At 39.5% G+C, this 27689-nt stretch overlaps 1 protein-coding gene across 1 annotated transcript in view; it reads right to left on the reverse strand.

The window, feature by feature from the left end:
- Window positions 1-43: 43 nt before the first annotated feature.
- PCCB (propionyl-CoA carboxylase subunit beta) overlaps window positions 44-27689 on the reverse strand; it is a 96555-nt gene continuing 68909 nt past the window's right edge. Inside the window, exons 10-15 of the mRNA XM_032408641.1 lie at window positions 16012-16135; window positions 3902-4009; window positions 3550-3650; window positions 3051-3149; window positions 1555-1654; window positions 44-357 (exon numbers count right to left, since the gene is read on the reverse strand). Of these exons, the coding sequence (XP_032264532.1) occupies window positions 236-357; window positions 1555-1654; window positions 3051-3149; window positions 3550-3650; window positions 3902-4009; window positions 16012-16135 (654 nt within the window). The 3' untranslated portion in view covers window positions 44-235. The remainder of the gene's footprint in view (window positions 358-1554; window positions 1655-3050; window positions 3150-3549; window positions 3651-3901; window positions 4010-16011; window positions 16136-27689) is intronic.

Below are 27689 nucleotides of genomic sequence, written 5' to 3' on the forward strand. Positions count from 1 at the left end.
CAGATTTCTACCGTAAAAAATGAGATTTGCTCAAAAAATACCAGTTAAAACAAATTTTTAATAAAGCAGATAATTTTACAGTAAGGCATAAATGAAATCTTCCTAGAATTTAATAAACAGCCATTTCAAGTAATTACTGGTATTTATATTTCCAGGTATCGTGATTGCAAAAGGCAGGGATGGGTATGAATGGCCAGGCAGTAATTGGCTCTTGGTTTATTATCCTTTGATTCGTTTACAATGGAATATTTGCATGTTTCCTCCAAGGGCGCTGTACCTTCTTGCTGGCCAAGACATCCAGGTCACAGCAGATTCGGGCTCGTGTAGAGGAAGGCTGGATGATGTCATCCACAAATCCTGGTGAAGCACAGAAAAGGAAGTAGATCATCTGCATCCCCAGATAATGCCACCCCCCAATCTGTGTTCAGCCTGGGCACCATCTCTGGGGCCGACAGTGTGAGCAGGACCCAAGTTACTATAAGAGGGCATGGACCCTGTGAACCTTCCCCTGCATCCTAGGAGCATCCCTGTTCCTCTGGCAGGGCCCCACCTTCTGGCCTAGGAGCACTTGGCAAGAAAATGAAATCTGATCCCCTCCCTGCCAAGATGAAGTCAACAGGAAATAAAAGTTAAGAAAATACATTTGTATTTTCAAAAATCACTACACTTCCTCCTATCCCTGTAACACAAGACCCTCTGCGATGTGATTTCACAACAACTCCCATCAAGGATTCAATTTCCTCACTTGACCTTGTGACTTGCTTTGGCCAACAAAATGCGGCAGAAGTGATACTGTGCAATTTCGAAACCTAGGCCTCAAGGTGCCTTGCAGCTTCCCCTCCTACCCTCTTGCTGCCCTCAGGACACCACCAAGTGTGAAGTAACCTCCTTAAGAATAAGAAATCATGTGCAGAGTCTAGCGGACAGCCAACAGCAGCCATGTAAGTGAAGCCATCTTGGACTATCCAGCCCCAAACTACCAATTCGCTATCTGCATGATTGATCCCAGGCAAGACCAGCAGAAGAACCACCTAACTGAGCCCAGACCAAACTGATGACCCTCAGAAACATGAGCAAAAAAAAGGGGAGGGGGCGCCTGGGTGGCTCAGTTGGGCATCTGCCTTTGGCTCAGGGTCCTGGGATCGAGCCCCATGTCGGCCTCCCTGCTCAAGGAGCCTGCTTCTCCCTCTCCCTCTACCTCGTGCTCTTTCTCACTCTCTCTCTCTCTCTCTCAAATAAATAAATTCTTTTAAAAAAAAAAAAAAGTTGGTTGTTTAAGCCACTCTGTTTTAGATTGGGTTTTTACACAATACTTAGCTAACTGGAACAACACTAAGAAATTTAGCCATTTCAGCAATGTTGTTTTGATCCTGGTTACCAAAGCAGCATATATACCGTCCTTAAGTGATGACTGCCCAGGGACAAGCCCACCCCTCACTTGTCTCCAGATTCAACTGTAAGAGCAAAGGACAGTTATGTGAGATTCTGGGAATCAAAGAATGACCAAGTGACCCAGCAAATGACCAATGCTGCCCTCCCCACCACAGTCCCTACCTCTCACTGCAGCAGGAAAGGGGTTGGCAAACTTCTCGATATACTCTGCCTGAGCAGCTTCCACATTCTCATGCCCTTTGAAGATGATCTCCACAGCACCCTGTCATGAGAGTAGTTAATGAATTTAACTGGCAGTCCCAACCTGGGTAGACCTCCCTCAACTCACTATCACAGTGTGTGGTTGTGAACTTGGTGGTAAATCAAAGTGCTCTGGAGAGAAGGGCCTAGAGGTAAGCACTGTTGGAGTCAACCATCATGATTCCAGGGGCTATGTGATGGGACGTTCAGCTGTGGCCCCAACGACAGGCAGCCAGGCAAAGCCAGTAGCTTGTGTACCCAAATTCCATCCTACTCCATCCACTTGCATCTATCCTTCCTTGAGGCCAGGATGTTTGGCCTGTTTTCCACTGTTAGATCCACGGTCCCCCGCATCAAGCGAAGTCAAATGCTGTTTTCCTTTTTTCTTATCCTGAGTACACAATTCAGTGGCCAAAGGCAGACAGACTGGACTGCAAATATAGAAACAGAGAGGACTAAAAGATGAGCCCTGACCTCAGAACCCCTAAAAGTCAGCTATGGGGAGAGTCAAGGGAGTTATCTGGTACAATCCCAACAGCTGTTTCAAAGCAGGAAAGAAGTGGGGACCAGGCTACTACAGAACAGAAGTACAGTAGTCCCTGCTCATCTGCAATTTCAGCTACCCAGGATCAACCACACTCCAGAAGAGGACAGATAAACCTCCTGACATCAGTGCCTATGGTCTTCACCTCACTCCATCTTATCATCTCACATCACAAGAACAGTGAGTACAAGATATTTTGAGAGAGAGACCACATTCACACAACTTTTATTACAGCATATTGTTTTAATCATTCTATTTTATTATTGTTAATCTCTTACTGTGCCTAGTTTATAAATTAAACGTTATCATAAGTAAATAAGTATGTATATGAGAAAAAAACATATATAGGGTTTGGTATTATCCTGGTTTCAGGCCTCCACTGGGGGTGTTGTAGCGTGCCCTATATGGATAAGATGGGGCACTGCTATACCTTGCCCACCAGGGCAAGTCACCAGGGGTCACCAGTGGTCAGAACTATGGTTCAGCTTCTATGGGCTAAAAGGAATGGCTCTAGCCACCCCACACCCCTACCCCAAGAGAGAAGATGGAGTTACGGGCAATATCCAATCCTCCCAAAGGCTAGTTCAGCTTACTCAACCCTTTCCCCTTTACTGATAATCTCAAAACCCCCTCAGGGGCCTCTCACCCTGAGCATGAAGATACCAGCATGTGCCTGAAGTGCGAGTGCAGGACAGGAGCCAGAGCTGGCCCTGGGGCTCAAGGTGGGAGACTTTTCAAGGTCTAGGCCCCAACTCCGTGGAATCCTGGCCCATCCGAGGGGTCCTAGCCTCTCTCCAACATTTCCCACCTATGAGCTCCTGCTGGGACAGTGCAGTACCCGGACCCAGGCAAAGGGAAAGCTAGAAGCCCTCACCTTTGCTCCCATGACTGCAATCTCTGCTGTAGGCCAGGCATAGTTGATGTCACCACAAAGGTGCTTGGAGCTCATGACATCATAGGCACCACCATATGCCTGGAACAGACCCAAATGCTGAATGTTAGAGCGTGAATCAAACAGATCATGCCCTGAAACATCCTAGGAAGCCAAGTGAAATGAGGACAAAAAGAGAAGAGTCTTCCTGGACTACTGAAGGCCCAATGTCTCTGAGGCCAGGAAGCCAGAGCTGAGAATACCTGGACACAACCCAGAGGCCTTTCACAGTTTATGCTCACTGTCTTTTCTGGCTTTTTCCCACTAATGCTTTCAGTTCCCAGACATGACCATCGACATAAAAATGCTGCCCTCAAAAGACCTTTTTAAGGATGAGCGAGGTATACTCCTTTTCCCAGCCCTCCTGAAACTCTTGGCCAGACCTCCAAACATGGCCAAGCTGCCAGGAATGGACTCCCAGCCTCTGATACAAGTTCCTCACCTTCCTGGTGATGACTGTAACTTTGGGTACAGTTGCCTCAGCAAATGCGTAGAGAAGCTTGGCACCATGCCGGATGATGCCTCCGTACTCCTGGGCTGTGCCTAGATCATGAGGAAGAGTAACTAGATACAAAAGTCCTCACAAGGTTTGACTGCCACTCTCAGCTATGAGGTCTTCCCCTGCTCCCCAAAGGGCCGAGAGCCACCCCCACCCCATAGCCCATCTTCCAGACACCTAGAATACAGAGATGTCACAAATCCTTAGAGAATTTTCCAAGAAAACCTCCAAATAAAGTGGGTGCCTTACCAGGCAAAACCACCTCTCCTAGCCCCCACTTCTGTCAATGACTTACCAGGCAGAAAGCCAGGGACATCAACAAAAGTGATGAGTGGAATATTGAATGCATCACAGAATCGGACAAAACGAGCCCCTTTCACAGATGAATTAATATCCAAACATCCTAGAATGAGAGGGATTATCCATGCTGAGCTTCTGGGCAATTTCCAGTTCCACCCACATGGGATTGTACCCTCAGCAACCATCCAGAGCTGATTTTTATGGAGGCATCAAAGTTTCCTCATCAGGGAATGTTCCTTACACTCCAGGAAAAACAGGGAAGACAGGAGAACCCATCCAGGAGTGGCCTCGGCTCTGAGGGCACAGGCTCTCTTGCTGGGAGCACAGCCTATTGCAGGCAGCAAGACTCTGCCTCATAAGCTGAAGGACTGCTGCCACCTGGGGTACAGCCTGACTTCCCCACATGGAACCAACAGTGGGAGGTATCATTCAAGGGCTGCTCTTCTTAGAGACTCCCCGTAGCTTGGAATCAGATTCTGGCTTCACCAGTTATACCTATGTGCCCTTGGGAATTTACCTTTCTGAGCCTGAGGTTCCTCACCTGCAAAGTTGGGATGTTACTACCTCCTACCATAGTTGTAAGGATTAAAGGAGATGGTATCTGTAAAGTGGCACAGAGTAAGAGCTCAGTTACTAGTGTATCTCCTCTCCTAGAATAGTTCCCAACATACTGTATGAAGTCACATTACCCTGATGCCAAAACAAAATAAGGACATCTTAAGAATAGAGACCAAACTCCCTTATGAACACAGATGCAAAAATTCCTAAGATATTACCAAATCAAATCCAGCAATATATAAAAACACGAACGCATCCTAATCAAATGGGGTTTATCCCAAGAAGTCAAAGTTGATCTAACGCATGAAAACCAACAAAATTATACTAAATAAAGGAGAAAAACCATACAGTCTTCTCAATAGAAAGAAAGATCTGACAACATTCAATATTCAGTCGTAACTCAAAACTAGCAGTGGGGCACCTGGGTGGCTCAGTTGATTAAGCAACCAACTCTTGGTTTCAGCTGAGGTCATGATCTCCAGGTGATGAGATCAACCCTGGTGTTGGCTCCACACTGAGCACGGAACCTGCTTGAGAGTCTCTGTCTTTCTCTCCCACTGCCCCTCCCCCTGCTCACACGCTTGCTCTCTAAAATAAATAAATCTTTAAAAAAAAAAAAAAAAAGCTAGCAGTAGCCTAGGAGTACAGTGGAATTTTCATAATTTGAGTATCTACAAAAAAAAAAAACAAACAAACAAAAAAAACACTTATACACCCATAGATCAGAAGAATGGGTAAATTCCCAAAGTGATTTATACCAGTGCTGGTCAAAAGAACTTTCTAGGAATGTTCTCTGACTGTACTATTCAACATGATAGTCACTAGAGCTATTAAGCACTTGAAATACAGCTACTACAACCAAGAAACTAAATTTCTAATTGTATTCAATTTTAATTATATACTATTAAATATTACTAATTATTAATGGATATTAATAATATATTATAAAATGATATATAATGAATGAATAAAATATATATTGTTATATAATTATAATTAATTGTATACTATTAAATATTATATACTATTTAATTATCTTAGATTTAAAGTTTACTAAGCTAGCATACCGAACAGACCTATATTTTCAAGCAATTACTATCAAAATCATAGGCATTCTCTCATAGAAATTGATAAGCAGATTCTAAAATTCAAATGGTAATACAAAGGAAACAATAGTTAAAACAGTTTTTTTTTTTTTAATTGGAAGACTTACACTAGTTGACTTTCCAAGACTTACAAAGCACAGTTTCTCAACCTCAGCACTAACAACATTTTGGACTGGATAATTCTTTGTTGTTGGAGTTTGTCTTGTGTGTATAGGATGTTTAGCAGCATCTCTGACCTCCACCCACGAGATGCCAGTAGCACCCACTCCCCCCCCAGAATCCACACCTGTGACAACCAAAAATGTTTCCAACACTGTCAGATGTCCCCAGGATCCTGATAGTACCCCAAGTTGAGAACCACCGAGAACTACAAAGCTGCAATAATCAAGGCAATATGGCAAAGGCATAAAGGCAGACAAAATGACAATGAAACAGGATACATTGTGAAGAAATAGAACCACACAACTGATTTTAGACCAGACACCAAAACAAGTCAATGTGGAAAGGAAGTCTTCTTAACAAATGGTGATGAAACAATTAACTATCTGTATCTTAGAAAAAAAAAAACCACACACACATGAAATTAGACTGTTTCACACTATAAACTATATACAAAAATCCATTCAAAATAGATCACAGACCTTAATATAAAACCCAGAACTACAAAACTAGGCAATAATATTGGACTATCTTTGCACCCTTGCAGTAGGCAAAGATTTCTTGGAAAAGACACAAAAGCTCTAATCATAAATAAAAAACACTGATAAATGGGGCTTCATCAAATGTTTAAAATAATATGAGTCAATGGAGCGCCTGGGTGGCTCAGTCGTTAAGCATCTGCCTTCGGCTCAGGTCATGATCTCGGGGTCCTGGGGTCAAGCCCCGCATCGGGCTCCCTGCTCAGCAGCAGAGAGCCTGCTTCTCCTTCTCCCACTCCCCCTGCTTGTGTTCCTGCTCTCGCTGTGTCTCTCTCTGTCAAATAAATAAATAAAGTCTTTAAAAAAATAAAATAAAAATAATGTGTGAGTCAAAAGACACCATTAATTTACTGAATAAATAAGTCACTAATCAGGAAAAAAATATTTGCAATACACGTATCTGACAAAGGACTCACATTCAAAATATATAAAGAATGCTAGAAAGCATGAAAAAGAAACAACTCAGAAAAGAAAAACAGGTAAAACTTCCCTCTTGCTAAATGCATTTCCTGAGATGACAGAAATGTTCTATATCTAGTTCTGGACGGTGATAACAAGGTTGTATACAATTGTCAAATTGTCAAAACCTATCAAAATGAGCATTTGAAAGCTGTATATTTTATTGTGTGTAAATTATAACTCAATAAAAGAAAAATGTTTTAAATCTCCTTTCTTTCCTTTCTATTCAAAATCTATGTTAATGATCTGAAATAAAGAATCTGAGTGATAAGTCCCAGAAAAAAAACAATTCTAAATTAAGAAACTGCAAAAAGTACCCAGAGGCTACACTCAAAATCAAACTGAAAAGAAAGATGAGCACTGACAAGCAAAACAATATGTAATCATTGGGGAAATGAACAGAAATGGAAAACCTGCAGCCCCAAGCTGCCACGGAATGGGCCCCATGTCCAGAGGCCTGGTCTTAGCATCTTAGGCCTAGTCCCAGGGCTGTACAGAGAGCCTGGCACCCAGAGAGTGTCCAAAGAGCCTTGGCTAATTCCTATAAGAAAAAATGAGAACCAGAACAGAAGCTCCCTATCTGAGCCTCTGAAGTGGGCTTTTAGTAACAGGGAATGAAGAAGTCAATAAAACGAAGCTTTCTTCAAAAAAGCAGTAACCTACTGAACTTCCACATCTTGCCCTCCATAAACATCACAAAGAATTTTTAAGCCAAGAAAAAGAGAAGTCAAGGAACCACAATGGAATCAAATGTTCAGGCTCCAGCCAGAGCTGGGGAGGGCCCCTGGGATAGACGTCCTGGCTATTTATAGAGAAAATTTCCAGGACAAGCAAAGCAGTTTCTTAAAAAGTGAGCCTATGAAAGTCAACCTGTACCTGCAGAGGTAGTCACGGGTTGAGAAAGATCTTAAAGCAGACACAAGAAACCATGTGAAGTCTGTGCCAGGGACTGACAAAGCTAAAAGGAGGAACTAAAAGAATGTATGGACAGTTATGAACTTATTGGAGGAACAAAATACAATTTTCAATGGGTGTGAATTCCTGACTTTAAACACTTTTTTTAAACAACAAAATGGTGGAGTGGGCAGCTCCAACCTCCTATCCTCCAACAGAAACATAACAAAACAAGCAGAAACTCTGGAATAAGTGAAGGTTTACAACAATCAAAAGAAAATCAAGAAAAAAGGCAACTTAAAAATAGTAGCAAAGCCTTGTTGGTGTTCTTAATTACACTTGCCCCACACTCTCCCTAGTTCTAGAGGGAACAAAGAAGACCTCAGTCACAAATTATCACATAGGTCTGTTTTAACTTGTCTGAAAGACGGACTTTCATCTGTTTCACCTAACTTGGAACTCACCCAGGCCAGAAAAGTGGCAGACATTGTTCAAAAACAAAAGAACAACCTGCAGATATCTGAGGCAAAAGATTATGCTTCAATCACCTAAGGCCTAGGAGAAAAAACAAAACAAAACAGAGTTTCTTTGGGAAATTAGGGCACTCAAGAACACCTATATATACAGGGGATTTCAGAAAGACACAGATATGCCTAGAACCAGATGCATGCTCAGAAAAGACCTGAGAAAAGGAAATATCTGAAGATGAATGAAAATGAAAACACATTACAAAACAAATAACCTACAAAGATCTTAAGAGTTAACCTTGGGCTGATCCCTAAGCTCAGTTTAAGTCTGGCTAAGTATTGAAGAGGAGCCCCAGCACAGAGCCAATTCTCAAAGACTAGAAGAGGTGTTTTGTTTGTCTGTTTTAGCACCTGGTGTTCAAGGATATCTCTGTCAAAACGCCAGCTGGATACAAGCTAAGGAAAAGAAACTTCAGTGACCACATACAGCAAGGAATATAGTCTGCAAAAATAATCAGGAAAAGTGACTAGACAAATGGACTATTACAGCATTCAATGATCAACCACAACAAAACCTAGGAAAGAAAATATGATTTCCAGAGTTACCACAATATTCAAATGTCTAGTTTTCAACAAAAAATAATAAAGCTTACAAAGAAACAGGAAAACAGCCACTCAAACAAATTGACAGAATCTGTCCCTGAAGAAACCCAGACACTGAACTTACTAGACAAAGACTTTTTTTGTTTAAAATTTATTTATTTATTTGACAGAGAGAGAGCACACGCGCGCACAACTAGGGGGAGTGGCAAGCAGAGGGAGAGGAAGAAGCAGGCTCCCCAGAGAGCAGGGAGCCTGACGTGGGGCTCAATCCAAGGACCCTGGGATCATGACCTGAGCCGAAGGCAGACACTTAACTGACTGAGCCACCCAGGCACCCCAAGACTTTATTTTTTTTTAAGATTTTGTTTGAGAGAAAGAGAGACAGAGAACACGAGAGAGCACAAGCACAAGTTGGAGGGGAGAGCAGAGAGGGAGAAGCAGGCTCCCCGCAGAGCAGGGAGCCCAGCATAGGACTCGACCCCAGGACCCTGGGATCATGACCTGAGCTGAAGGCAGACGCTTAACCAACTAAGCCACCCAGATGCCCCTAGACAAAGACTTTAAAATAACTGTCTTAAATATGGCCAAAGACGCAAAGAAAAACATGAACAAAGATATTTAAAAATCAGAAAACAATGTATGAACAAAATGAGAATATCAAAAAGAAAGAAATCATAAAAAGGAACCAAACAAATTCTGGGGCTGAAAACTACCATAATTGGAAAAAAAAAAAATCATTACAGGGGTTCAATAGCAGATTTGAGAAAACAGAAGAAAGGATCAGGAAACCTGAAGATAATTTAAATTATTCAGTCTGAGCAAAAAGAAAAGAAAAAATGAAGTTAATAGAAACTAAGAGACCTATGAAATACCATCATTTGAACCAACATATGCAGCAAGGCAACACCAGAGGGAGGAGAAAGAGAAAAAAGGGACAGAGATTATTTGAAGAATAATGTCCAGAAACTTCCCAAATTTGATGTAAAACATGAAGCGACAAATCCAAGAAACTAAGTAGAATAAACACAAACAGACCCCCCACTGAGCCACATTATCAAATTACTAAAAGATAAAGACAGAATCTTGACAGTAGCAAGACAGAAGTGACTCACCATATACAAGAGATCCTCAGTAAGATTATCAATTGATTTCTGAGTAGAAAAACCATGAAGGCCAAAAGACAATGGGATGACTTAGAGCACTGAAAGAATAAAACTGTCAACCAAGAACTCCATGTTTGGCAAATTGTCCTTGAAAAATGAGGGACAAAGTAAGACATTCCAAGATCAAAGCTGAAGAGTTCATTACCACTAGGCCTCCCCTACAAGAAATGGTAAAGGGAATCCTTCAGGTTGAAATGAAAAAAATACTAGACAGTACCACACAACTGTATGAAGAAATAAAGATCTCTAGTAAAGGTAACTACATGGGGAAATGTAAAAGCCAGTATTATATATATATATTTTTAAGATTTTATTTATTTATTTGACAGAGAGAGAGCGAAAACAAGCAGGGGTAGATGCAGGCAGAGGGAGAGGAAGCAGCAGGCTCCCCAGGGAGCAGGGAGCCCAACATAGAGCTCGATCCCAGGACCCTGACATCATGACCCAAGCCAAAGACAGACACTTAGCCAACTGAGCCAGTCAGGCACTCCACATTTTTGATTTGTAATACCATTTTTTTTATTTCTTATGTGATTTAAAAAACAAATGCAGCCCAGAAAGTTTTACTGGTGAATTCTCCAAAACATTTAAGAAATTATACCAATTCTCTACAATCTCTCCCAGAAGACAGAATCAGAGGGAATACTTCCTAAGTAACTCTATGAGGCCAGCATTACGCTATTACCAAAACCAAAGACATTACAAGAAAACTACAGACCAATGTCTCTCGTGAACACAGACATAAGAATCCTCAACAAAATATTAGCAAATCAAATCCAGCAATGTTATAAAAATAATTATATACCACTTCCAAGTGGGATTTATCACAGGTAGGCAGATTCAACGTTTGAAAATCAATTCATGTAATCCACTGCATCAACAGGCTAAAGAAGAAAAATCACACGAACATGTAAGTAGATAGAGAAAAAGCAATACTAGGACTACAAGGGCAACTTCTCAACTTGATAAAGATCATCTAACCAAAAATCTACAGCTAACATCATGCATAATGGTGAAAAACTAGAAGCTTTCCCACTAAGATCAGGTACAAGGCAAAAATGCCCCCTCTCCACTACTTTTCAAAACTGTACTGCAAGTCCTAGCTAATCCAATAAAACAAGAAAATATACAAAAGGTACACAGACTGGGAAGGAAGAAATCAAACTGTCTTTGTTCACAGATAACCTAATAATCTATGTAGAAAATCCTAAAGAATTGCAAAAACACTGCTGAAACTAATAAGCAATTACAACAAGGTTGCAGGATACAAAGTTAATAAACAAAAGTTAATCACTTTCCTATATACCAGTAGTGAATTTGAAACTAAGAACACAATACCATTTACATTAGCACTCACTAACCAAAAAAGAAATACAGAGGCATAAATCTAATAAAACACATTATAAGATCTATATGAGGAAGACTATACAACTCTGATGAACAAAATGGAAGAATCAAATAAATGGAGACATATTCCATGTTTATGGATAGGAAGACTCAATATCATCAAGAGGTCAGGTATTTCCAACTTGATCTCTAGATATAACACTATTCCAATCAAAATCCCAACAAGTTATTGAGTGGATGTTGACAGGCTGATTCTAAAGAGTATATTGAGGGGCAAAAACCCCAGAACAGCCAACACAATATTGAAGGACAAAATATAGTTGAAGGACTGACAGTACCTAACTGCAAGACTTACTATAAAGCTAAGTAATCAAGATGTGTGGTACTGGTGAAGGAACAAACAAATAGATCAATGGAACAGAACAGAGAAACCAGAAGTAGACCCACATAAATGTAATCAACTGATCTTTGACCAAAAAAAATAAAAATAAAAAAACAAAGGCAATACAATGGAAGAAAGATCATTTTTCAACGAATAGTGCTGGAACAACTTGACGTCCACAAGCAAAAGAATTAATCTAGACACAGACCTTACACTTTTTATGAAAATTAACTCAAAATGGATCCAGAGACCTGAATATAAAACACAAAACTCTAAAACGCCTAGAAGATAACATAGGAGAAAAACAAATAACCTTGGGTATGGTGGTATCTTTCTACCAAAGGCATGATCTATGAAAAAAATAACTGATAAGTTGACCTCATTATAATTAAAAACTTCTGCTCTGCAAATGACACTTTCTAGAGAAATGAAAAGATAACCACAGTCTGGGAGAAAGTATTTGCAAAATATACATGTGATAAAGGAACTGCTATCTAATGTATACAGAAAGCTCTTAAAACTCAACAATAAGAAAACCTGATTAAGGGGCGCCTGGGTGGCTCAGTCGGTTAAGCATCTGCCTTCAGCTCGGGTCACAATCCCGGGGTCCTGGGAACGAGCCCCGCATCGGGCTCCCTGCTCAGTGGGAAGCCTGCTTCTCCCTCTCCCACTCCCCCTGCTTGTGTTCCCCGCTCTCACTGTGTCTCTGTCAAATAAATAAAATCTTAAAAAAAAAAAAAAAAAAAAAGAAAGAAAAGAAAAAGAAAACCTGATTTTAAAAATGAGCAAAAGATAAAAAGGGGGGGGGGAGGGACTAAAGATCTGAACAGACACCTCACCAAAGGAAACAAAAACATACAGATGGCAAATGAGCACATGATAAGATGCTCCACATCATGTCATCAGAGAAATGCCAATTAAAATGAGATACATCAATGAGATACACACATATATCTATGAGATACATACACAACTATGAGAATGGCCAAAATCCAGAACACTGACTGACAAGACCAAATCCTGGTGAGAATGCAGAACAAGAGAAACTCCTGGTGTGTCAATGTACATTCATCAGTTGTAACAAATTTACCCCTCTGGTTCCGCATATTGATAGTGATGTAAGCTGTGCATGTGTGATAGCAGAGCATACTATATGGGAACTCTGTAGTCTTCACTTAATTTTTCTGTGAAACTAAAGAGCTCCAAAAAATAAAATTTATTTTATAAAAAGGATTATATACCATGACCAAGTCGGATATACTCCAGTAATGCAGAAGTGGTTCAACATACAAAATATCAATCAATATAACACACCACATTAATAGAATGAAGGACAAAAACTACACTATCATTTCAAATGTCACAGAAAAAGGATTTGACAAAATCTATCAACCTTTCAAGATTAAAAAAAACAACACTCAGAAAACTAGGAAAGAAGGAAATTTTCTCACAACGAGGAAGGGCATTTATGAAAAACCCATAGTTAACATATTCAGTGGTGAAAGACAAAGTTCTCCCCCTAAGATCAGGAACAAAATAAGGATGCCTGCTTTCACCAATGCTATTCAACAGTGTGCTGGATATTCTAGTCAGAGTAACTAGACAAGAAAAAAATAGTCAAAGGTATCCAAATTGGAGAGAGAGTAAAAATACCTTTTTTGTAAAAAAAATATGATCCTATATAATATCCCAGAGAATCCACAAGAAGGCTAGTAAAGCTAATAAGCTCTGCAAAGTTGCAGGTTGCATGATCAACAAACAAAAATCAGTTGTGTAGTTGTCTTTCTAATAACGAACAATCCAAAAAGGAAATCGAGAAAGCAATTCCATTTATAATAGTATCTAAGAGAATAAAACATGTAAGAGTAAATTTAACCAAGAGGTGAAAGACTTGTACACTAAAGACTACAAAACATTACTGAAAGAAATAAAAGACCAAAATAAATGGAAAGATACCCTATGCTCACAGGTCGAAACATCTTACTACCTAAAGTGATCTGCAGATTCAATGCAATCTCTATCAAAATTCCAACATCCTTTTTTTGCAGAAATCTAAAAGCCAATCTTCAAATTCATATGGAACTGCAAGGATCCCAAAAAGCCAAACCAATCTTTAAAAACAACTTGAGAAGGCTCACAGTTCTCAATATTAAAACCTACTACACGAAACTACAGTAATGAAAACCAGCATGTGGATAAACCTAAACAGACCAATTAAATACTATTAAGAGTCCAGGAAAAAACCCACACATCTACAGCCCACTGATTTTCGACAAGGATACCAAGATATTCAATAGGGAAGAACAATCTGTTCAACAAATGGGTGCTGGGATAACTGGATTTCTACATCAAAAGAATAAAGTTGGACCCTTAACTCACATCATATGTAAAAATTTACTCAAAATTGATCAAAACAAAACGTAAAAGCTAAAAGCATAAAATTCCTAAAAGAAAACATAGGGAGAAAGCTTCATGACACTGGACTTGTCAACAGGTACCCTGCCAAGCACAAACAACAACAAAGATATATTGGACTTCATCAAATTTTAAAATTTTTGTACACCAAATGACATTATCAAGAAAGTGAAAAGACAAACTACAGAATGGGAGGAAATATTTGCAAATCATATAGCTGATAAGGCTTTAATATCCAAAATATAAAGCACTCCAACAATTCAACAACAAGAAACAAATAATTAAAAATGCACAAAGGAGGGGCGCCTGGGTGGCTCAGTCGGTTAGGCGGCTGCCTTTGGCTCAGGTCATGATCCCAGAGTCCTGGGATCGAGCCATCAGGCTCCTTGCTCAGCAGGGAGCCTGCTTCTCCCTATGCCTCTGTCACTCCCCCTGCTTGTGCTCGCTCTCTCTCATTCTGTCAAATAAAAAAAATTAAAAATGCACAAAGGAATCTAATAGATATTTCTCCAAAGAAGACGTACAAATGGCCAATAAGCACATGAAAAGATGCTCAACATCACTAATTATTAGGGAAATTTAAATGAAAATTACCCATTAGGATAGCTATTTATCAAAACATAGCAGAAAATAAGTGCTGGAGACAGTGAGACGTAACTGGAACCCCATGCATTGCTAGTGAGAATGTAAAACAGCGCAGTCACTGTGGAAAACAGTATGGTGTTTCCTCAAAGTAAACATAAAACTACCATATTACTCAATAATTCCACTCCTAGGTGGATACCCAAAAGAACTGAAAAAGGAGATTCAGATAGATACTTGCATACCGATGTTTATTGCAGCATTAGTCACAACAGCCAAAAGCTGGAAACAAACCAAGTGTCCATCACAGATGAATGTGGTATACACGTACAATGGACTATTACTTAGCTGTGAAAAGTTAAAATGAAGTTCTGATATATGCTACCACATTGATGAACCTTGAAAACATTATGCTAAGTAAAATAAATTAGACACAAAAAGACAACTACAACATGATTCCACTTACATGGGATACCTAGAATAGGTAAATTCATAGAGAGGAGATTTACAACAACATCTATCGGAGTTTCTTCTCTGGCGATGGAGGGCTCCTCTGAGGAAAAGGCATTATCAAGGTGTGTCGGTAAGGTGGAAAGGGAGTCTTTTTCTACTTGAAAAATTTCTGGAAGATAGTGGTAATGGCTGCAAACAGTGTGAATGTAATTAATGCCACTACATTATACCCTTAAAATTGGTTAAAAAGGCAAACTTTATGTTATTTATACACACAATTTTTTTTACCGTGATAAAAAATATTGTTAAAAAAAAAATACACTTTTTTCTAAAGACAAGGTAAAATTGCCATGACAGAAACAAAAGATGAAGCTGGGCCAATAAGGGAGGGCGTATTTCTCCTACACAGGGATTCAAAACAAACCTAAGAAGGAAAATAGGAGAAAAGCAGTGTCTACAGTCCCCATGCCACACGTACCCAGAGCACAGCCATGGACGAGTCCCCATGACCTGGCTGGCCGTAGCTCAGCTCTGGCCATCTCCCCAGAAGGCTGTGGGGCACAGACACGGGAAGGTGCTGTTAACTCATCACCCACCAACTGTGTCCTGGACACCCCTGAAGACAGTGGAGGTAAAATGATGGTTAGGACACCCTGCCCTCATGGAGCTTATAGTTTAGTGGGTGAGACATAAATTTAACCAGCAGGAGACAGAAAGCAGACCTCTGAAAAAGTAAAGACCTTCTGAACTCGAAAAAAGAAAGTTATCTGTAAGCCTTAAAAAAATTAAAGTATGAAAGAAGCATTTTGAGATATGAACATCAAAAGAGAAAAGAGCTTTTATAACAACATCTATCGGAGTTTCTTCTCTGGCCATGGAAGGCTCCTCTGAGGAAAAGGCAGAAGGCAGACACTGTGAGCCCAGGCAGCCCCGGCCCCCAGCTGCCACCCGAGGTTGGTGAGAGCCTCTCCCGCCTACCTGAGGCCACCTTAGGTTGGTTGCCAACAATTCCAACGGTCCTCCCATTCATTCTTGCAAAACCAACAACGATGTTCTTGGCATAATTGGGCATGATCTCAAAAAATTCTCGCTCATCAACAACCTGCAGGGATAAATTTACACCTGAGCTCAAAATGATAAAGAATGAGATACAGCTACATTACAGAATGACAGAGCTGGAGAGCCCCCACCCACCGCGGGGTCTGCAAGGATGCAGGCATGGCAGTGCCTCCTCCCTGCTGGGGAGGAGAAACCAGTGCACCCTTTTTTAAAGGTTCTATTTGAATTTGGCATTATTTTACTCTTTTAACCTTATTTTGAAATCATTTCAAACTTACATAAAAATTTCCAGAACAGTAAAAAAAGTATATCTCCATTTAACATTTTACCACATACGTTTTACCGTTCCCTCTCTGTCCCCACCTACATCTCCTCTTTCCTATTTACATATATTTATATATATATAAATGTAAATTTATTTATATATACACATATATATTTTTCTCTCTACATATGTACGTCTATGCACACAATTTTTCTCCTGAACTATTTGAGAGTAAGTTACAGACAAGATGCCTCTTTACTTCTAAGTACCTCAGTATGTACCTCCTAAGAACAAGGACATCTGCAGTGAGATTGTCAAAATCAGGAAACTAATACTACTAGCTACTATAAAACCTTGTTCAAATATTGCCAGTTATTCCAGTAACACTCTTTATAGCAACAAAAATCTGGTTCTAGAATCTAACCCAAGAGCAGCAGTTGCTTCTAGTAGTCACGTCACTTAGCCTGCTATAATTCTCCCCCCTCAGTCCTTTTCTTCATGATCATGACATCTTTGAAGACCACAGACTGGTCATTTGGTTATTTGCCTTCCATTTGGGTTTGAGGTTTCTTCATATTTAATGTCAGGGTAATCATTTTTGGCAGAGTATCACAAAAGTGACCCTCTCAGTAAATCACATCAAAAGGCACATAATGGGGGCACCTGGGTGGCTCAGTTTAGTGTCTGACTCTTGATCTCATCTCAGGTCTTGAACTCAGGATCATGGGTTCAAGCCCGGTGTTGGGCTCCACGCTGAGCATGGAGCCTACTTAAAAAAAGGGGAGGGGGTGCACATGTCAATTTGGCTATTAATGGTGGTGATATATGCAGGTTTCTCCCCTGTAAAATAAGTATACTGTGGGGAAATACTTAGAAATTATGTAAAAATCCTATTTTTCATCAAATTTTCACCCACTAGCTTTAGCATTCATGATTCTTACCTGACCCAATTATTGCCATGACAGCTGCTGAACGGGGATTTCCCTCACCCCATTTATTAGCTAGCATTCTACTATCAGAGAGCTCTCATCTTTCCCATTTATTTACATCATCCACAAGTATGAACTTAGGAATTCTTGTTTTATTATGTGGATTGTAATCTTTGCCATCATTATTTTATGTTTAAATTGCCCCATATTTGCCAGTGAGAGCTCATTCAAGGAGGGTCCTGTGCCACTTGATGTTTCTCCAATGCTCTTTGAGCACTATGTTACATTCTGGAATTACCTTACTTTCAGGTTCATCTTGTAATTTTTCTTGGCCCAAGCCCAGAATCAGCCATGTCTCCAAAGGGCTCAGATTCCTTGGGGGAGGTGGGGGGTAGGTGCAGGTAACCTTGCTTCTAAAAAGCTGTCCTAGAGGACAGAGCTAGGAAATCCACAGACACACACACACCCATTTCTAAAAGTAGTATGAAAACATTGAGTTCATATCCAATTCAACCATGGGATTCATTCTAATTTGCCCCTTACCATATTCACAACTCCTTTCTCCTACAGTAGATATTGGACTTCCATTATCCTCAAAATGAACTTTATTTAATCCTTAAATACAGAGTAACTGGTTTCAGAAAACCCCCTATTACTACAAACAAAACAAAAACTAAAATTCAGTCCCGCTTTATAACTATTTGTTGCTGGACTAAAGGTATATAGTCAAAATACTGTCTTTAAAAGTTATTCATTTGAAACACAGGTTCATTTGTTTTTATTCCATCTTAAAGGTTTTCCCTCAATCTTTTCTTTAATATGTAAACATTAACATAGATTAATGTCACTCCCTTCCACCCTAATTCTACTCACCCTGTCATTAATCTCATTTTCTGATTTATCTCTCATGTGTATATTACAGAAATGAGTAGATACATGTATATCTTTTTAATTCCCACTTCTGTCTAAGAAGGAAAGTAACCTACTACAAATACTCTTTAGCACTTCAGATTTCTTCACTTAACAATATATCCCGAGAATTGCTTCCTATCAGTTCATAGAGATCATGCTCGCTCTTTTTCCTGCCTAGGACTCTACTGTGTGGAGGTCCCAAAGTTTACTCAACTAATCTCCCATGTGTTGCTTACATTAAATTCAGGCTGCCTACATTATTTTGCAATTGCAAATAACACAACAGTAGTAACCTTGTACGTCTATAATTTTGGATGATGAGAAGTGTATCTTTAGTATAAATACCTGAAAGGTACACTGCTGGGTTCACATGTAAATAATACCCACTTAGTCTTACAAATTACCATATGCCCTTCCCAGCAATTTATGAGACAGTCTGCTTTGCCAGACTTACCAATGGAAAATGTTTTCAAGTTGTTAATTTTTTGCCAATCTGCCAGATGAGAAATGATGACTCAGTGTAATTTTAATTTGCATTTCTAACATAATGAGTCAAGTGGAAAATCTTTCCATATCTTTAAGGTCCATTTTATATATATTTTTGTGAGCTATCCATGGTTTCTGTCTGTTTTTCTATCAATTTTGGTCTTTACTTCCTCAATTTTTAGCAGTTTTTTTTAACATATTAAGGATATTAGTCTTTTTTTTTTTTTTCAGATTTATTTGAAAGGCAAGATGGTGGAAGAGTAGGAGACCTAAATTTCATCTGGTCCCAGGAATTCAGCTAGATAGGTATCAAACCATTCTGAACACCTACAAACTGAACAGGAGACCGAAGAATAGTAGCAACTCTCTGAACAGAAAAGTGATCACTTTGTAGAAGCAGGGACCCAACAAGCAGCAGATCCGGGGAGACACCCCTTCCTCCCCCGGGAAGAGTGGCGCAGGAGTGCACCGCAGGGATCTGATGGGTTTTAAGACTCCACACGGGGTCGTGAGCCAGAGATAGAAACGCTGGGTCACAGGCCGGGTGAGCACGGAGTCACAGAAAGACAGGGGGGCCTGAGTGCAGAGCTCCCAGATATCGGAGGGGGGAAGCCGGCTGCAAAGACAGAGCCGAGGAGTGGGCTCTCAGATCGGGGTTGCCATAACCCATGATCCGCGGCACAGTCGGGCCACTGCTCTTCCAGCAGGCAGATCCGGGGAGACTCCCCTTCCTCCCCTGGGAGAAGTGGCGCGGGAGCGCACCGCAGGGATCTGCTGGGTTTGGAGACTGGAAACGGGGTCGGGTGCCAGAGACAGAAACTCTCGGTCACAGGCCATGTGAGCACAGAGTGTGGCTGGAGACCGGGGAGACAGGAGTGATTGACTGCTTTTCTCTGGGGGCTCACTGAGGAGCGGGACTCCCAGTTCTTGGCTCCTCCGGGGCCGAGACTGGGAAGCCGATACTTTCACTCTTGTCCTCCAAAGCTGAATGGAAAGCTTGCAGGGAACGAAAGCTCCGGAGAGCAAACCTGAGCAGATTACTTAGCCCGGCCCCAGCAAGAGCGGTGCAATTCCGCCTCGGACAAAGACATTTGAGAACCAGGGCAACAGGCCCCTCCCCCAGAAGATCAGCAAGAACAGCCAGCCAAGACCAAGTTTATTGACCAAAGAGAATGGCAGAACTCCAGAGCTAGGGGAATACAGCACATAGAATTCATGGCCTTTTTTCCCATGATTCTGCAGTCTTTCAAAGTTAAGTTTTTTAATTTTCTTTTTTTTCTATTTTTTTTAATTTTTTTTTCCCTTTTTCAACCAACATCTTATCAATCCATTTTTTTAAAATCTTTTTTAGGTTTCATTTTTAGAGTCATATTCTATCCCTTCATAGTAGTTAACCTTATTTTGGGCATATATATATTTGGTATATATATATATATATATATATATATAAGTTGTTCTCTCTTTAAAATTTTGGGATACAGTTTCTTCTAACAGACCAAATATACCCTAAATCTCTAGTGTATGGCTTTGTTCTAGTCTCCTGCCTGATCACATTCTCTCCCTTTTTTTTTTTAATTTCTCTTCCTTCTTTTTTCAACACCATCTTATCAATTCCTTTTATAAAATCTTTTTCAATATTCATGCTTATACTCATATTCTATCCCTTCATTGTATATACCCTTATTTTTGTACATAGAAGTTTTTCTTTAAACTTTTAGCGAGGCAGTTTCATCTAACAGACCAAAATACGCCCAAAATCTAGTGTGTGGCACTGATCTATTCACCAGCCTGATCATATTTGATCATATTTTTTTTTCTTTTTCTTTTTCCCTTTCTTCCCCTTTCTTTTCCTCCCTATTTCAGGTCTCTTCTGATTTCTTTAGTGTGTATTTTTCTGGGGTCGTTGTTACCCTGTTAGCATTTTGTTCTCTCATTCATCTATTCTCCTCTGGACAAAATGACAAGACGGAAAAAATCACCTCAAAAAAAAGAACAAGAGGCAGTACTGACTGCTAGGGACCTAGTCAATACATTAGTAAGATGTCGGAACTAGAGTTCAGAATGACGATTATAAAGATACTAACTGAGCTTGAAAAAAGCATGGAAGATACCAGAGAATCACTTTCTGGAGAAATAAAAGAACTAAAATCTAACCAAGTCGAAATCAAAAAGGCTATTCATGAGGTGCAATCAAAAATGGAGGCTCTGACTGCTAGGATAAATGAAGCAGAAGAGGGAATTAGTGACATAGAAGACCAAACGATGGAGACCAAAGCAGCTGAGAAAAAGAGAGATAAACACCTACTGGATCATGAGGACAGAATTCGAGAGATAAGTGATACCATAAGATGAAACATTAGAATAACTGGGATCCCAGAAGAAAAAGAAAGAAAGAGGGGGGCAGAAGGTATACTGGAGCAAATTATAGCAGAGAACTTCCCTAATTTGGGGAAGGAAACAGGCATCAAAATCCAGGAGGCACAGAGAACCCCCCTCAAAATCAATAAAAATAGGTCAACACCCCGACATCTAATAGTAAAACCAGTCTCAGAGACAAAGAGAAAATCCTGAAAGCAGCTCAGGACAAGAGGTCTGTAACCTACAACGGTAGAAACATTAGATTGACAGCAGACCTACCCACAGAGACCTGGCAGGCCAGAAAGGACCGGCATGATATATTCAGACCACTAAATGAGAAAAATATGCAGCCAAGAATACTATATCCAGTTAGGCTGTCACTGAAAATAGAAGGAGAGATAAAAAGCTTCCGGGACAAACAAAAACTAAAAGAATTTGCAAACATGAAACCAGCCCTACAAGAAACATTAGAAGGGGTCTTCTAAGCAAAGAGAGCCAAAAAGTAACATAGACCAGAAAGGAACAGAGACAACATACAGTAACAGTCACCTTACACTCAATACAATGGCACTAAATTCATATCTTTCAATAGTTACCCTGAATGTAAATGAGCTAAATGCCCCAATCAAAAGACACAGGCTATCAGATTGATTAAAAAACAAGACCCATGGATATGCTGTCTGCAAGAGACCCATTTTAGACCCAAAGACACCCCCAGATTGAAAGTGAGGGGGTGGAAAACCATTTACCATGCTAATGGACATCAAAAGAAAGCTGGGTGGCAATCCTTGTACCAGACAAATTAGATTTTCAATGAAAGACTATAATAAGAGATGAGGAAGGACATTACATCATAGTTAAAGAGTCTATCCAACAAGAAGATCTAACAATTGTGAATATCTATGCCTCTAACATGGGAGCGGCCAATTACAAAAACCAATTAATAACAAGATCAAAAAAACACATCAACAATACAATAATAGTAGGGGACTTTAACACCCCCCTCACTCAAATGGACAGATCATCTAAGCAAAAGATCAACAAGGAAATAAAGGCTCTAAATGACACACTGGACCAAATGGACTTCACAGATATATTCAGAACATTCCATCCCAAAGCAACAGAATACACATTCTTTTCTAGTCCCCATGGAACAATCTCCAGAATAGATCACATCCTAGGTCACAAATCAAGTCTCAACTGGTACCAAAAGATTGGGATCATTCCCTCCATATTTTCAGACCACAATGCTTTGAAACTAGAACTTAATCACAAGAGGAAAGTCAGAAAGAACTCAAATACATGGAGGCTAAAGAGCATCCTAAAGAACGAACGGGTCAACCAGGAAATTAAAAGAAGAATTTAAAAAAAATCATGGAAACAAATGAAAATGAAAACACAACTGTTCAAAATCCTTGGGATGCAGCAAAGGCAGTCCTAAGAGGAAAGTATATAGCAATCCAAGCCTTTCTCAAGAAATAAGAAAGGTCTCAAATACACAACATAACCCCACACCTAAAGGAGCTGGAGAAAGAACAGCAAATAAAGCCTAAACCCAGCAGGAGAAGAGAATTAATAAAGATCAGAGCAGAAATCAATGAAATAGAAACCAAAAGAATAGTAGAACAGAACAACGAAACTAGGAGCTAGCTCTTTGAAAGAATTAGTAAGATTGATAAACCCCTGGCCAGACTTATCAAAAAGAAAAGAGAAACGACCCAAACTAATAAAATCATGAATAAAAGAGGAGAGATCACAACCAACACCAAAGAAATACAGACAATTATAAGAACATATTATGAGCAACTATATATCAGCAAATCAGACAATCTGGAAGAAATGCACACATTCCTAGAGATGTATCAACTACCAAAACTGAACCAGGAAGAAATAGAAAACCTGAACAAAACTATAACCACTAAGGAAATTGAAGCCGTCATCAAAAATCTCCCAACAAGAACCCAGGGCCAGATGGCTTCCCAGGGGAATTCTACCAAACATTTAAAGAAGAATTAATACCTATTCTTCTGAAACTGTTCCAAAAAATAGAAATGGAAGGAAAACTTCCAAACTCGTTTTATGAGGCCACCATTACCTTGATCCCAAAACCAGACAAAGACCCCATCAAAAAGGAGAATTACAGACCAATATCCCTGATGAACATGGATGCAAAAATTCTCACCAAAATACTAGCCAATAGGATCCAACAGTACATTAAAAGGATTATTGACCACGACCAAGTGGGACTTATTCCTGGGCTGCAAGATTGGTTCAACATCCGCAAATCAATCAATGTGATACAATACATTAATAAAAGAAAAAAGAAGAACCATATGATCCTCTCAATAGATGCAGAAAAAGCATTTCACAAAGTACAGAACCCTTTCTTGATTAAAACTCTTCAGAGTGTATGGGCGCCTGGGTGGCTCAGCTGTTAAGCAACTGCCTTTGGTTCAGGTCATGATCCTGGAGTCCTGGGATCGAGTCCCGCATCGGACAACCCACTTGGTGGGGAGTCTGCTTCTCCCTCTGACCCTCTCCCTTCTCATGCTCTGGCTCATTCTTTCTCTCTCAAATAAATAAATAAAATCTTTAAAAAAAAAAAAAAAACTCTTCAGAGTGTAGGGAGAGAGGGTACATACCTCAATATCATAAAAGCCATCTATGAAAAACCCACAGCAAATATCATTCGCACTGGGGAAAAACTGAGAGCTTCCCCCCTAAGGTCAGGAACATGGCAAGGATGTCCACTATCACCACTGCTATTCAACATAGTACTAGAATTCCTAGCCTCAGCAATCAGACAACAAAAAGAAATAAAAGGCATCTGAATCGGCAAAGAAGTCACACTCTCACTCTTTGCAGATGATATGATACTTTATGTGCAAAACCCAAAAGACTCCACCCCAAAACTGCTAGAACTCATACAGGAATTCAGTAAAGTGACAGGATATAAAATCAATCCACAGAAATCAGTGGCATTTCTATACACCAACAACAAGACAGAAGAAAGAGAAATTAAGGAGTCGTTCCCATTTACAACTGCACCCAAAACCGTAAGATACCTAGGAATAAACCTAACCAAAGAGACAAAGAATCTTTACTCAAAAAACTATAGAATACTCATGAAAAAAGTTGAGGAAGACACAAAGAAATGGAAAAACATTCCATGCTCATGGATTGGAAGAACAAATATTGTGAAGATGTCAATGCTACCTAGAGCAAGCTACACATTTAATCCAATCCCTATCAAAATACCATCAACTTTTTTTCAAAGAAATGGAACAAATAATCCTAAAATTTGCATGGAACCAGAAAAGACCCTGAATAGCCACAGGAATGTTGAAAAAGAAGAGCAAAGCTGGTGGCATCACAATTCTAGACTTCAAGCTCTATTACAAAGCTATAATCATCATAACAGTCTGTTCTGGCACAGAAACAGACACACAGATCAGTGGAACAGAACAGAGAGCCCAGAAATGGACCCTCAACTCTATGGTCAACTCATCTTCGACAAAGCAGGAAAGAGCGTCCAATGGAAAAAAGACAGTCTCTTCAACAAATGGTGTTGGGAAAACTGGACAGCCACATGCAGAAGAATGAAACTGGACCATTTCCTTACACCACACACAAAAATAGACTCAAAATGGTTGAAAGACCTCAATGTGAGACAGGAGTCCATCAAAATCCGAGAGGAGGACACAGGCAGCAACCTCTTCGACCTCAGCCACAGCAAATTCTTCCTAGAAACATCGCCAAAGGCAAGGGAAGCAAGGGCAAAAATGAACTATTGGGACTTCATCAAGATAAAAAGCTTTTGCACAGCAAAGGAAACAGTCAACAAAACCAAAAGACAACCGACAGAATGGGAGAAGAGATTTGCAAATGACATATCAGATAAAGGGCCAGTATCCAAAATCTATAAAGAACTTCTCAAACTCAACACCCAAAGAACAAATAATCCAATCAAGAAATGGGCAGAAGACATGAAAAGACATTTTTCCAAAGAAGACATCCAAATGGCCAACAGACACATGAAAAAGTGCTCAACGTCGCTCGGCATCAGGGAAATCCAAATCAAAACCTCAATGAGATACCACCTCACACCAGTCAGAATGGCTAAAATTAACAAGTCAGGAAATGACAGATGTTGGCGGGGATGCGGAGAAAGGGGAACCCTCCTACACTGTTGGTGGGAATGCAAGCTGGTGTGGCCACTCTGGAAAACAGTATGAAGGTTCTTCAAAAAGTTGAAAATAGAGCTACCATACGATCCAGCAATTGCACTACTGGGTATTTACCCCAAAGATACAAATGTAGGGATCCAAAAGGGGTACGTGCACCCCAATGTTTATAGAAGCAATGTCCACAATAGCCAAACTATGTTAAGAGCCAAGATATCAACAGATGAATGGATAAAGAAGATATAGTGTATATATATAAAATGGAATACTATGCAGCCATCAAAAAAAGGGGAAAAAACAAAACCGAAATCTTGCCTTCTAAAAGTTCCGATTTTGTGCTCTGCTGCTCTATCACTTGCCAGCTGAGGAGGCTCCCTTCCCCCAAGGTCTATCTTCCCGAATATCACCTCGGATTCACTTCTCCGCACATCCTACCTTCCAGAAAGTGGTCACTTTTCTGTTCAGAGAGTTGCTGCTATTCTTTTCTTTGATCTCCTGTTGAGTCTGTAGGTATTCAGAATGGTTTGATACCTATCTAGTTGAATTCCTGGGACCAGATGAAATTTAGGTCTCCTACTCCTCTGCCATCTTGCCCACTTCAATAACCATATTTTTTCATTTCAATCAAGAACAGATTTTCAAGTGAAACCATACTTTTGTTTCTGTTGCTATAAATTTGTAGTTTTGATCAGTGTTTGTGGTATTTTTGCTTTATGGAATTTAACAATGCTCTCTTTCTGGCCTAATATGTAATCAACTTTTGTGAATGTTCCATGCATACTGGAAGTGATGATTTAATGCCTATTACAAGGCTGTAACATCTGAAATAGATCCTGGAGATCTACCTATTAGTGTGACTGAGATCTCGTATATCTTTTTTTTTTTGGTCCATTTGACCTGCCTTGTATTAATTATGTGTTTAAGTCAAATATTGGTTTCTACCTATGGCTCCTTGGATTTCCCATAGTTTCTGCTTTATAAAGTTCATGGTTTTATCATTTGGGACATAGATTTTTTTTTTATCACCAGTATGAATTGTGGCTTTTACCATGTGAAAATGTCTTTCCTTGCCATAATTAAAACTTCAATTTTATGTCATCCAATATTAGGATCACAAACACTGCTTATGTTGTTTCCGTTCTCTGGTATACCTCTTGCCCATCCCTTATTTTTAACTTTTCTGAATCATTATAAGTGTCTCCTATATATCACATATAGTTGGTCTTGCTTTATGAGACAAATTAAACCTCTTTTTCTTTTAATAAAGGAGATAAGTGAGTTTAATAAGCTAATCCATTCATATTTATTCACATAAAAGACATTTGGTTTTTACTCTTTATAATTACTCTCTATGAACCATGTTGTATTTGCTGTTTGTGTGTTTATACTGTTATTTGCGAATTTATATTTTTGATCTAGTGGGTACTTTTGTAATCATACCTATTTAATAAGCCTTCATCTGTTTATTATTTCCTGTTTTATTAACTGGGTTGCCTATTTGTAATAGTATCTGTTGACTCAACAATCAGTGAACTTATGCTGCTATACTCTTTCTTCTTCCTTCTCCCATTTTTTCAGCTGCATTTTTTCTGCAACTATAACAGCATTTATACATTGTCCTCCATCCTCATTTCCAGCCCTGCTTTAGTCTTAGAATTATAATTAAATAAGCACCGCCAATTCTTTCATCGAAATTTCTCCTTGAAAACCTCTTACTTGGATGAAACTCATCTGCTAGAAAATTCCTCAAGAAAAGCCTGGGAACACAGTATTCCCTCAGTTCTTCCATAGTTAAAACTGGTTTTCTCTAGTCTTAATATATGAATATCAGGTTGGCCAGATATAAAATCCTTAGTCTCATAATCTCTCCTCCAGTCTCCTGAAAGTGCTTTTCCATTGTTGCTTGTTTTATGTATTGCTTTTAAGAAGTCCAATGCTACTCAGTCTCTCATCTTTATAAGGTATAGGAAATTTTTGCCTCCAAGTCCTGAAGATTTTTTACTTTAAAAATCTAATAGTCACTCTTGGATATTTACTCAAGTTTGATCACTCTAGGTTAATTTTTCCAGGTGCTCAGTGGGCTTTTTCATTAGGTAGTTCTAGGTCTTATTTTATATGTGCTTTCTTAGAACACAGTTTTAAACATTAATTCAGGTCTTGATTTTTCTTCCTCAGACATTCCAATTACATCTATGTTCACTCTTTGCTTATCATCTACTTAAATCACTTTTTTACTTTTTTATCTTCAATTTCTTGGTTTTTCCACTTTTCTTCAGTGTTCCTTATTAAATTTCATTCAAGTGAATTCTCCCTAAAACACTTTCTAATTCTGTCTTCATGTCTGATAAACAATTTTGGGCCCCCCCCCCACCATTTTAATTCAATCAGCTTTACTTTACTTCTATTTCATATCAATTTTGTCATGAGTTTCTAAGTTTATGATTTTCATAACCTCAAATACTT

The sequence above is a fragment of the Phoca vitulina genome, unplaced genomic scaffold (genome assembly GCF_004348235.1).
Source record: "Phoca vitulina isolate PV1807 unplaced genomic scaffold, GSC_HSeal_1.0 scaffold10, whole genome shotgun sequence".
Taxonomy (NCBI): Eukaryota; Metazoa; Chordata; class Mammalia; order Carnivora; family Phocidae; genus Phoca; species Phoca vitulina.